The sequence below is a fragment of the Phocoena phocoena genome, chromosome 14 (genome assembly GCF_963924675.1).
Source record: "Phocoena phocoena chromosome 14, mPhoPho1.1, whole genome shotgun sequence".
NCBI lineage: Eukaryota > Metazoa > Chordata > Mammalia > Artiodactyla > Phocoenidae > Phocoena > Phocoena phocoena.
The window spans coordinates 39,288,115-39,301,330 of NC_089232.1; the positions used below are offsets into that span (position 1 = coordinate 39,288,115).

The following is a 13,216-nucleotide window of genomic DNA, read 5'->3' on the forward strand; positions in this document are numbered from 1 at the left end:
TAGAGATGGAGGTGGGCAGGTATAAGACAAACTACCGCCCCCCACTCCCACCCCAGGGAGTATCTTTCAGCTTCCCAGATGCCATTTTGAACTCTCCATGTAGCTATCCATCCCTAGTTAGCACTACTCTTGAGTCTGTTGACTCTGACTAGAAGCTGCTGATGTTGCTATAGGTTTATTCGCTGCTTGACAATGGAGTATAGACATGGAATGGAGGGTTCTTTGGGACTTAATGGTCTGCAGAATCCTACTACCTGCCTGGTGTAGATTCTCCCCCTGGAGAAGAGCCTGACATTGTGCCCCTCATGGCTGCCCGCTTGGCTAGTCCCCAGGTGTTAACACTGCACAAGTTACCCAGACCTCTGAGCAGCTTGAATTCTAGGCCGACCTTAGATACCTAGGCTTTACCTAACCAGTCCTGGGTTGGTCCTCTCTGGGAGACCCACAGCTTTGGGCCATGTTGGGCCATGAAGTGGGCAGAGCCCACTTCACCTTGGCAGTGGGTGGCAGGCAACAGCTTGGAGCCCATGTTTCCAACAAGCGTTGGCCTTGACTTGCTAAAGGGATGTCTTAAAGGTGAAGGAAGGGTGAAATCTTACTTTCTTCACAGCTAAACATCCTAGAAAGGAGAGCTAATCTTCAGTGTAGTTTTTATAGCACTTTTCAAGCCTTTTAGCCTTCCTTTTTCTAAAATCTACATGGGACCTTTGCATATTGAACCTTTCCTAGGAGAAAAATGTCTGTCAAAATGGTACAGACCCTCCTTCCCTTCTACCTTTCCTGTCTGTCCTTCCCAGCAATCTTGTCCTTCCTCATCTTGTGCTCTCCAAAGTGGCTGAACTATGGATTGACCAGGGTTTCCAAAACATCCTAGTCTTTCCCAATCCCTGGTACAAGAGGACTGATTGGTCTTGCTTGTCCCAGTTGGCACGAGTCTGAGCTCTTCCAGCTGTCTTTGTGGTGGTGCAGTGTAGACAGTGATTAAGAGTCTCTGGAGCCAGACTGCCAGCCTGGTTCAAATCCTGACCCTACCAATTACCAGTGATGTGATCCTAGGCACGTTACTTATGCTGTCTCTGTCTCACCTTCTTTATAAGTAAAATGGGGATAATGATAGTATCTACCTCATAGTGTTAACATATATGAAGTACTTAGAATAATGCCTGCTCATGGTAATCTTTCCTGTGGTGAAATCATCAGTTATTTCTGTATCTAAGAAAGTTATCATGGAACCACTTCCCCTGCCCACCCACACTGTATTGACCACTTTCCCATTCCAATATTAGCAGCTTTTAGTCTGTGATGATCCATCTATCTTAAAGTGTATACTAGTTATATTGTGGTTCCAGCTTAGGTTTGCTTACATAATGAATTTCCTTTTAGAATCAAACCTTTTTTTCCCCCTCCTCTTCCTTTCATAGAGTTTAATTCTCAAATAATGTTTTTATTTTGTTTTCTTTTGTTTCAAGGAAAAGACGAAAGATAGATTTTTCACCATAAGTTTGTAGCCAGGGTGGTAGTGGGGCCTTCCTCCAAACAGTGCCATGCCTTTGGCTTTCCCATGGAATGGTGGGCTGGGATGATAAGTAAGGTCTGGCTTTGACATCAGAAACATCTAGCTCTGCCATTTAATCATGTTCCCTTGGGAAAAGTACTTAACCTTTCAGAAGCTTGGTGTTCTTTTATTTAATACCTACCTCATAAGGTTATAAAAAGGATTGAGTGAAATAATGTATGCAGAATTTTAGCTCAGTACCTGGTATGTAATAAGTGCTCAATAAGTGGTATTTATTATTATCATTGCTATTTTTAGTAGAGATTGGGATTAGAGGTGTGATGATGACTATTCCTTGGGATTCTCTTGTAGATTGTTTAAGACAAATTGGGTTTCTACCAAAGGATGGGAATGAAAGTCTTAGCACTGTTATGTCTCTGATTTTTTTTTTCTTTATCTGCTTTCCAAAGGCTTTAATTTTTCATCCTCTGGGAGAGAAGATGTAGATGTGAGAACATTAGGAAATGGTAAGATTGTGACAGTATCACTTGACTGGAACTAACTTTCAGATTATCACCCTTTTCAGACAGCAGCTTTTTTGTAGTCACTTAGTCATAATCAAAGTTGGCAGAGCCCAGAGCTTCTCCATGTGAGGAAGCCTTGTGGATTATGGAGCTACCCTTGTAAATTATATGACTATGTTTTAACAGGGATCATTTCTTCAGAGGCCATCTTTATTGAATACCTGTAGGTTATAAGGGACTTCTATGTGCATTAACAAAGAGGTGCCTGATTTTTTCCAAAACTTTGATAATTAATTGTTCCTTTTAATAACATTTCAGTACCAGTACAATTTTCAAAATGCATCTCATTTAAATTGCAAAATGTCTTCATTTAAAAAGTGCTTCTGCTCTCTTAGCCTTCATTTCTCTCATTTTACATTGTTGCATTACAAGAAGGATGATGAGAGTAATCCTCAGGTATTCGAGATTTATAGTCCCTTCTTCTCATGGAATCTCAGCTTTTCATTTCACTAGGCTAGGAGAATGTATTTCAATTTGGTATACCTGGGCATAGCTGCATGTGACAACATTATGTTAGTGTAACCAAGTCAATTAGTGGCTGTTTGGATTTGATTTTGTAATTAACACAGGCTTGTTCATGGACTTTTGGGAAAGCAGTCGTTTTTACATATTGCCTGTCCTGGGGTTTAGCAGCCCCCAAAAAGCCCCTTGATTCTTTTCACACATTCTTCTCTCCCCCAGATGTAGTCATGTCACTAAACTTTCAGTCCTCTAGAGCTCAACTCGTTTTTTCACACCTCCTAACCCTCTTGCATTAGCCCAAATGTTAACTCCATCAACACGTTTCTGTTTCATGACGGGGTGTGTGCTGCCAGGAAGGCCCTTTGCAATTGAGCTGGTGAATCCTCATAGAGTACATTTCACTTCACAAGAAATTAAGGAACTTCAGCAGGTAAACCACTTCATGACATGGAAATTGTCATGTTTCTGCAACTCTGTAACTGAACTAGAGTTGCTAATTGTTTTTCTTTCTCTAATACTACAGAAAATTAATAACTCGTCTAACAAAATCCAAGTCCGTGACTTGCAGCTTGTCACAAGGTAAGGGTAGGATCACTGGAGATGTTTTCAAGAGGGGAGTTTTGGTTGTATATCATTTATCTGATAAGGGATTTGTATCCAGAATATGTAAAGAACTCCTACAACTCAATAATAAGAAAATAACTCAATTAAAAATGGAGAGATGATTAAGTGAACATTTCTCCAAAAAGGATACACAAAATAACCAGTGAATACATGAAAAAATGCTCAACATCATTAGTCATTAGAGAAATGCAAATCAAAACCACAGTGAGATCCCACTTCACAAAAAGACAGAAAATAACAAGTATTGGCAAGGATATGGAGAAATTGGATCCCTCATACATTGCTGTGGGATTATAAGTGGTGCCACTTTGCAAAACAGTTTAGCAGTTTCTCAAAAAGTTAAATATAGAGTAACCATATGGCCCAGCAGTTCCACTTCTAGATGTATACCCACGAGAAATGGAAATGTACATCCACACAGAGACTTCTGCATGAATGTTTATAGTAGCATTACTCATAATAGCAAAAAAGTAGAAACAACCCAAATGTCTATGGATGAACAAAATGTGAATGTGGTATATCCATACAGTGGAATATCATTTAGTAATAAAAAGGGATGAAGTACAGATACATGCTACAACATGGATGAACCTTGAAAACATTATAAAGTGAAAGAAGCTAGATATCAAATATCACTTATTGTGTATTTTACAATATTCACATTTTAATATATGAAATGTTCAGAGTAGGAAAATCTATAGAGACAGAAAGTCAACAAGTGGTTGCCAAGGGCTGGGGGAAATGAGGAATGAGAAGTGATTGCAAATAGGCGCGGAGTTTCTCTTCTGGGGTGATGAAAGTGTTCTAAAGTTAGATTGTGGTAATAGCTGCACAACTCTGTAAACGTACTAAAAATCACTGAATCGTTCAGTTACACAGGGGAATTGTATGTAAATTATATCTCAATAAATCTATTTTTAAAGAAAGAGAAGTTTGGGGCAAGTCTTGTCTGTATTTTATATATTCAGACAAACTTTCTTTTATTGTTTTTGTTTAGAGAGGCAATAGGTCATATGAAAGAAGGTGAAGAAGAAAAGACCAAGACCTATAGTGCCTTAATATGGACAAATAAAGCAATACAGAGGAAGGACCTTGGATTCCTAGATGACATAAAGGTAGTTCAGTGCTCTAATTCTTTTATTTTTCTACTGCCTATAAAAGAGTCCTTTGTCTTCTCGTTTATTACCAACAAGTCATAGCGCATAGGCTTTGGGGACTGTGAGACCTGGTTCTAAATCTTGCCTTTGCCATTTACTAGTTAAATGACTGGGCAATTCATCTAACCTGTGTGAGAAGCAGTGTTGCTAGTGATTAAGAGTCTGACTCCAAGGACAGATCGTCTGGGTGCAAATCCTGGTTCTGCATTTCTTAGTTGTGTGACTTTGGACAAGTTGCTTAGCCTCTTAATGCTTCAGTTTCTTCATCTGTAAAATTAGTTAGAAGAATTAAACAGGGTTAGCCATATAAAGCCCTTAGAATAGAATCTGGCACATAGAAAACACTCAGCAATGCTATTATTATATTTGGCCATTTGCAAAAAGGAAATAGAAAATAGAACTTATCTAATAGAATTGATGCTCAGATTAAGTGCATAAATAAAACATGTTGTTAATAGGGCTTCCCTGGTGGCACAGTGGTTGAGAGTCCACCTGCCGATGCAGGGGACACTGGTTCGTGCCCCTGTCTGGGAAGATCCCACATGCCACGGAGCGGCTGGGCCCGTGAGCCATGGCTGCTGAGCCTGCGCGTCCAGAGCCTGTGCTCTGCAACGGGAGAGGCCACAACAGTGAGAGGCCCGCGTACCACAAAAAAAAAAAAAAAAAAAAAAAAAAGAGCAACTCCAAATGGCCAAGAATCATTTGAAAAGATGTTCCACCTCCAGATTGAAGTAACAATAAGACATCACTTTATTCTTCTGAGACTAAAAATACCTGTTGGTTGGAGGGAGGAGAAGGCTAGTTATATACATTTTCAGTAGAAATGTAAGTGTTTCAGCCTTTTTGGAAAACAATGTGGCAGTGACTGTAAAAATAAAAAACAGACTGGTCTTCTACCCAGTACTTCCACTACTGGCAGGACAAGAAATAAAACTCCAGTGCATAAGGATATGTGCACAAGGATGTTTGTTGACTTTGTTCAGAGTGACAAAATCAACAACAAAACTGGAAGCAAAAATGAATTTCCTTCAATAAGGAAATGGTAGAACACGTTGGAATATTATGCAGCTGTTTAAAAAAACTAAAACAGCATGTGATCCCATTTAATTTACATTATTGTGTGTATATATGCCTAAAACTGTTGGAAGAAAAGATAGAGGTAGGTCTACATCTAGGACTTGTAGGAACACCCATGATATTACCGGAAAAAAGCAAGGTGCAGAATAACGTTTATAGTATGAGTGTTTTGGTGAAAACATACATGTCATTAACCTGCTTAGAGAAGTTTACCTATAAAATGAGGGGTGGACTAGATGATCCCCAGTGGGCCCTCCACTTCTCAGGTTCTGTGATTCCAAATCTAAGGCCTTCTGGCCTTTGGCCCTATTATCTAGGGTCTTTAGGATGATAGTTATGCTATAGACAGATATCCTTAAGATTGCAAGACACATTTGTAAACCTCTATTCTATCACATGTGCACATGTATACAGCTCATTTAGAATGCTGTGGGGAAAATAAAAACTCATTTTAAAAATAGATTTACAGTTTGGGAGTAGCCATAGAGCTGATTCAGAAATGATGCTGAAAGACGATTGTTATAGGTACACACTAAGTAGTGAAAGGGTCTGATTTAATGGCCCACCGCCCAATTGGACTGATGAGACTAGGTGACGTCTAATAATTTTTTTAAAGTGTTAGGGTTAAAACATTTTTCAGATATTCCTATTGGCATCAAAAATAAAAAAAACTGAGTTACTGCCCCATTCTGAGAAAAGGTCACTTCAGACTTACCACTTGCCTCCTTTTTTTTAAGGGCAACCTACTTCTAAGGAAAAAAGTCACCTGCGTATGTTTCTGAAAATTCAGTATGGGGACAGCAGAGTGCAGTGTTGGAGTAAATGAAGCGGTTTCCTTTCATTTGCTAGACACAAGCAACCAAAAACGACACGCAAGTGTGTTGATCTGAGTGTTATGTTGGAAGCAGTGGTGCATCTACTAGCTCAGTTGTACCTCCATTGACTGCTCCTGGGTCAGAGTCCAGGGAGTGACTCGAGGTAAAGGAAACAGAGGGGAAGGGCACACCTTAGCGAGTCACTCCTTTAAAGGCCAGCTGGTTCTGTGCTCTTAAGTGGAGGCCATATCTTTATCGATTCTATAATAATTCAGCCTTGTCCTTTTTTTGGTCTTTTTGGCCAGAGTAATGTTAAACGTTGTGGAAACAACTTATCTCATCAGAACAAAGTGCTTCTAAAAATCAAAGAATTATAGAATCGTAAGGAGGAGTCACTGACTCACTGCTCTGATAAAAGCAGTCATACCATTTCAAGTGTACTCTTTGTCAGAACCTGCTCTTCTTTCTTGGTACAGAACTTGGTAGGGGGAGACCAGACAGAAATCTTTCTTTTCTCAGCATGGCTTTAGGCACTCACTAATCATGTAAATCAGGCAGGAGTTGTTCCTACAAGAAATTTCAGAGGATTCAAAGTTCTTATGAGCCTGAGTTGCTGGTTATGCCCAATATCTTTTTTTTTTTTTTCCCGACACGTGGGCCTCTCACTGTTGCGGCCTCTCCCGTTGCAGAGCACAGGCTCCGGACACGCAGGCTCAGCGGCCATGGCTCACGGGCCCAGCCGCTCTGCGGCATGTGGGATCTTCCTGGACCGGGGCACGAACCTGTGTCCGTTGCATAGGCAGGCGGACTCCCAACCACTGCGCCACCAGGGAAGCCCAACCTCTATTTCTTAATTTATATCTTGTGACATAAAAGGACATCTCTAATTGTGAGAAAAACAAGACTTTGTCCCTAAAAACCTGAGTTGTAAAGAAACATGCAGTATTATTCTCAAGTAACCTGAACTGGGCTAACAAATATTGAGAGGTCCTGGTTTATTGTACGCACTTATTTGTAATTATTATTTGGAAATACCACCCTAGACAGAGATGCAGCTGTTAATTTTCCAGATAAGTCCTTTTGTATAACCAAAAAAAAAAAATTCTGTGAGTAGGTATATGGCTCTCCCTAAAACATGGACACTGCCCAGGCACACAGGTGATGCTCATGTCCCACCTTCTACACCATTTCTCACCTCAGTCTGAAATCCCCACTATTAGGTCACTCTGTTGGGTTAGGGAAAAAAAAGGTAAGAACATTATCTTTTAGAAGAGCTCTATTTAAAGGGCAGGATAAGACTCCAGGGTCCAATCAATTTGTTAATATTAGAGCAAAAGAGACCTTGGGTATCATTTACTTCAAAGCCTTTTTTTTAAATGGCATACTGGGGCCCAGAAAATGAGTAATTGTGGCCTAGGTTATAGGAAGTCTCACAGAATCTGAACCTTAGAGGATACAATTTATGATAGTATTAGTTTCTATCCTGACAGTGATAGATGGGGGTGCCTGTAGTGAGCCATGGATGAACAAAGAAGATGCTAAAATGGGCTTCACTGGGCGGCAAAGCTGACGCATGGTTATCATATCCTCCTCTAGGACTTAAAGATTGACCAGAAGACACCTTTACGGGTCCTTCACCGGAGGCCCCTGGCTGTGAGAACTCGCATCATTCACTCCATGGAGACACACTACGTGGATGAGCACCATTTCCGCCTCTACCTGAAGACTCAGGCAGGAACGTATCCTTTCACCGTCTTGTGTAGCACTAATCTAACCAGAATCATATTGGGAAAGTTCATGCTGCCCTAGAAAAGAGGTTCAACCTTATCTCGGAACAGTTCGGGAAAGGTTTGGGCTGGAGAAGAATCCTTTTTGTTTTTTTTTTTTTTTTTTGGTCTGGAGTGTTTTTACCCGTTAAATTTGTGTTTTTCAAGATGACATATTAAACCACGAGGCAGCAGCGAATTCAATGTGAACCTTAAAATTTTTAGTGTCTCACATCATGCTGAGGTGCTGAGGGCATAGTAAGTGCTCAGGGAACACTTTTAATTGATTCATTCATCGATTCATGTCTTTACACATTTTGCAAGTCACATATTCATGACCACATTTGAGTCCTTTCAGCATTTCGAGCATTTGCCCCAAATGATTAAACAGGGATGGTAGATGGGAATGGCCCTACTTTACATGTAGACCATCACATTATTTGGCCACTGGCCCAGAACAAGAGAATAGTCCCAGTTTGATCACTTGTTCATAACTTACCCTGCTTTGTGTGGTTTTGTATCATATCTTAGTTTCTGGTTAAAATATATCAGGGAGCTGCCATAGTCTTAGCTTTAGTTTAGTTTTCAAAGGTGCTCCTAGTTTTTGTTTGTTTCTTGGCTTTATATTATTTTGTGATCCAATAGCATGAAGCATGAAACCTTCTAATTAGTATAAAACTAGTGACATACTTATTGGATACAATAGAGGGAAAAGTGTCATTTTAATCACCAAATAGCATTCTCACTATATTGCTATAATTAGTCTGCCTCTCCTTTCCCATCAACATTCTCTCCCCTCTTCTTTCCCTACTCCACCCCAGGACTGACTAAGCTGAAACAGGTACAGGTTATTTACTCCTAAAATCTTCTAAATTTTTGCAGTTTGGATCTATTTAGACCAGTGGGCTTGGAGCACATTTGCCTATTGTAGATGGAATGTGGATGGAATTTCAAAGAAATCACAGATTTTAAAAACATTTTTACCTAATTTCAGCTTTGGTTTTGGTGTGCTAGGAAGAAATGCAATGGTCTTATGGAGAAGCTAATGTCTTTTCAATCTCATTAACATATTTTAGAACCAGCCATGTACATGTACTTAAGGCATTAGCTAAGAAAGGCTATTTGGTAAAACTTTATTTTTTTATAAATTTATTTATTTTATTTAGTTATTTTTGGCTGCGTTGGGTCTTCGTTGCTGCACGCGGACTTTCTCTAGTCGCGGCTAGTGGGGGCTACTCTGTTGTGGTATGTGGGCTTCTCATTGCGGTGGCTTCTCTTGTTGCAGAGCACGGGCTCTAGGCACGCGGGCGCAGTAGTTGTGGCTCACGGGCTCTAGAGCACAAACTCAGTAGTTGCGGTGCATGGGCTTAGTTGCTCCATGGCATGTGGGATCTTCCCGGACCATGGCTCAAACCCATTTCCCCTGCATTGGCAGGCAGATTCTTAACCACTGCACCACCAGGGAAGTCCCTATTTGGTAAAAGTTTAGATACCACGTGGTTATACACAGAAGTATGTGAATTTTTTTCGTATATTGCTCAGTATAATGAAGTAGTTCATTTGACTTATACCTCATAAAAAACATTCTGGACCTGTTAACTGGTTATTCTGGGGCTTTTTGGTCATCTCCCCTCATCATTGCTACTTAGAAGTAGCACTCTCTAAAGAAGTGAGAGAAAAAGGACAATTGTTGAGTAATTATGAGTTTAGCAAAGAAGACAGTTAATAGATAATTATATGCCTTATGCTTGAGTCAAAACATTTGGTGAAAGTATAGTAAACAAACTATCAGAAAGTGAGGAGGACATAATGTCAGCATATTATGGTATTAACTTTTTATTTATCATCTGAGAATAAACTTTTTTATATTCAAATTATATTAATTTTTATACTAAGTGCTGCTTTATAGACACAACAATGCTAAATGAGTGTTTACTGAATGCTGGCAAAAACACATCTTTCAGATAAAATACTGTTAAGATTATAGTAGAGTTCTGTGTAAGGAGTGTTAAGGTCATCTGAATAATTCTAGGATCAGTCATTGACTTTGAAATTTTGAAGATCTATGAGGAAAACACACACAAAAAGAATTAGGTCTATTGCTAACCATGCAAGAGTTGCAAACAACTAAAATTTACGTCCTTTGATGATCCTTCTGAAGGGCCTTCATCAAGTCTAAATTAATAAGTTCATTTTCTCTCCCATCCTGTTGCTGTTGTCACTGGATCATGTTATAAGGAAAGCCATCATTGAGGTCACTCTATGAGTGACCCTGTGAAAACCTACCATTTGGCAGCCGCCTGCTGTCATTATCGAAAAATGATGAGACCAAAAAGATGACCAAATAGAATCTGTGGCAAAAAAGAAAATAGCTGAGGGTTTTTTTTACTATAGTTAATTTAAAAAATCCATATTCAAACCTTGGCACTTGGAGATGAGCCAAAAGAAAAGTCATGACTCTTGGGAAGTTTGACATGGGCCCTAGGTCCCAGTGTTGGCTGCCAGGCTGGTAGGAACCAGTTTGCCATCCTTAGTTTATTTATTGCCATAGCTGTAATTTCTAAGACATACATCCCAAGTCATGGCTCAGAAATAAACTCCCTTTTATAACCTTTCTGCTTTTGTTTGTCATTTCCCCTTCAACCTGTCAAATCTCATCAAACAGTTGGTGTTGCATGGTTATCTTCATTTTTTCCTTAAACAAAACCCAGCTACATTAAAGAGTTTGTACATGGAGACTTTGGAAGAACGAAGCCGAACATTTGCTCTCTGATGGATGTGACTGCAGATATTCTTGAGCTGGATGTTGAGGTAAACCATTTTATTGTGGAAATGCCTGTTTGTACACTGAATCAGCCAAGGTTATGCTTTTTTAGCATTAAACCAAATAGTACTATTCACTTTAATAGGTATTTGAAAACAGTCAAAATCTCACAGTAGCATTGAATTGCAGGGAGGGACTATCTTCAGAATTTTTATTTTTTAAAAAACACAAGGTCTCATTTATAATCCTTGCAAATATATAGCTAATTTACTAACTGTGCTTTACATATGACATGAGATCTAAACCCTTAAACCAAGCAAGGAAATGAAGTTGTAAGTGCCCTTCATATATCCTTTGGACTCTCTTATAAAGAATTTAAGGCAGCCTCCTCAGAAACATATATTCAGGACAGGGATAGAAAATGGGATGAGCTAATTGTTATAAATAAAAGCAGTTCTATAAGGGTTCTGTGATGTGGTATAAGAGAAATTCTCTGCTCTTATAGTCTAAATTGAAATCAGATTACATTCTTAAGTAATTAGAAGAATGGAATGAATGGATCTTTCAGACAATTCTCCATAAACATTTTTCTCATTTGAGCATCAATAGGTATTGAGTCACGAGTTGTGCACTTTGGTAAATATCTGGTTAAGAACAGCTTCCCCACACCCCACACAAAAAAAGGAATTTTTGCACTTGGGAATAATCTCAGTATAAATAAAAAGAAGTGGGTATAATTGCCTAGTATGAAAACAGCCATGGTAATCAAATGATCACTGGAACGTCATTGCTTTACCAGCACTTCTCTTGTGCGCGTTCAGATTAGATTTTATACACCTGTGGTACAACCAGTGCTAGCATCTTCAAGGTTGCAGGGAGTCTGCTTAGTAAGACTATCATTTTGAGGAAGACCACCTTCTCTTAAAGAAAATCCCAAATGCATTCATCTTCTTTGACCTTAATTCTTAGGACAGCTTAGGAGTGTCAAAGAGCCAAAGGCTGGGGTTTCTCAGCCCTGATTGTCCATTGCAATCACCTGTAGAGTTTTTAAAACCCTACAAACATGCCTACCTTCCCCTGACCTCAACACATACAAGATTGTGATCAGTAATGTTTGTTTTTCAGGCTTGAGAAACCACCCATTAATTTATATATGGGTGTTTGTTTTATGGCTATATTCTGAAACAAAACCAAAGTATTTCTTGGCATCTGTAAAAGATACACACATACTTATTTGGGCTTTTCTAATAAAAATTTCCAAATCTGGTAGTGACTCAGATTAATTTTAAAAATAATTTGTAGTAAATCATTTCAGGTTTTACACTTTAAGTCTCAAAAAACGACATGGGTATGGTAGTTATTTTGTTTTTCTTTGTTCGTTTTTTGTATTTTTTTGTTTTAACTTCTAAATTAGGCCCTCTACGGTAGTTAAGGCAAAGTGCAATTTCATACTTCTAATGGCTGGGACTTGATTATTTATGTGGAGACAAATAGTCTGCTACTGTAATTCCATTATGACTTAAAGATCAAGGTTTCGTTCTAGAAGTGCCAAACCAGGATGAGTAGAGATAGATAAATTCAATTTTAAAAGAAACAAAAATTCTGCTGAAGTGACATGCAAAGATCTCTGATCCTTTTCTAGTTGCAGGTGATCTTTCATAACCATTTATTTCACATTTAGTTGCTAAGTTACAAACAAGATTATAAGTATACAGACTACTTGAGTACTGTTAAATGCAAGATGGGAAAATGAAAACAGTCAGAAGACTAAAAGTTCCTGAGACTTCTGAGGGAAAGTTGGTGTTGGCCCCTGCATTATTTGCTACTTTTCCCATAAATAACATTTGAAAAATTTAAACATACTCTAGTCTTGTATTGACCAAAAGGTACAATTAATAACTGGCTGAGTAACCAAATAGTGATTTCAGGAACAGACCTCAGGCCCAAGAATCCTATGTCCTAGAATGGATTTTAGAGTGTGAAATCGTGGTGTTCAATGGCTCTTTTCTTCCAATGCAGTTTCTTCTGTTGCATTATATTAAAACTACTAGATTTATACAGCATTACCGGCAAATGCTTACTAGAACAATAATGTTTTTTTTTTTTTTTTTTTTTTAACAATAATGTTTTAATGACTTGTTTTCTTCTTTCTAGTCTGTAGATGTCGATTGGCCCCCTGCTCTGGATGACTAGCTTTCAATGGGAAACAAAGAGTAGGGTTTTCCAGCAAAATGTGGACGTCCATTCAGCATACACTGTAAGATGGCTGTTTTTACCCACCATAACGGTGTCTTGGAAACCATTTGGATCATGTTGATCTATCTATTTTTAAATTTGTTGTAACATCTCAGGATCTATGTACATGTATATTTTGTGTTGAATTGTTCTAAGGATATCTTATGATTTTTCTCGTTCCTTCTCCAACCCCCCACAAGCCAAACTATGAATAATGAAACCGTCCATTCAGAGAGG

General features: G+C 38.8%; 1 protein-coding gene across 1 annotated transcript in view; it reads left to right on the forward strand.

Annotated features, from left to right (window-relative positions):
* PUS10 (pseudouridine synthase 10) overlaps positions 1-12,937 on the forward strand; it is a 61,148-nt gene extending 48,211 nt beyond the window's left edge. Inside the window, exons 11-17 of the mRNA XM_065891386.1 lie at positions 1,966-2,022; positions 2,895-2,971; positions 3,065-3,120; positions 4,163-4,280; positions 7,811-7,953; positions 10,692-10,791; positions 12,899-12,937. Of these exons, the coding sequence (XP_065747458.1) occupies positions 1,966-2,022; positions 2,895-2,971; positions 3,065-3,120; positions 4,163-4,280; positions 7,811-7,953; positions 10,692-10,791; positions 12,899-12,937 (590 nt within the window). The remainder of the gene's footprint in view (positions 1-1,965; positions 2,023-2,894; positions 2,972-3,064; positions 3,121-4,162; positions 4,281-7,810; positions 7,954-10,691; positions 10,792-12,898) is intronic.
* Positions 12,938-13,216: the final 279 nt, after the last annotated feature.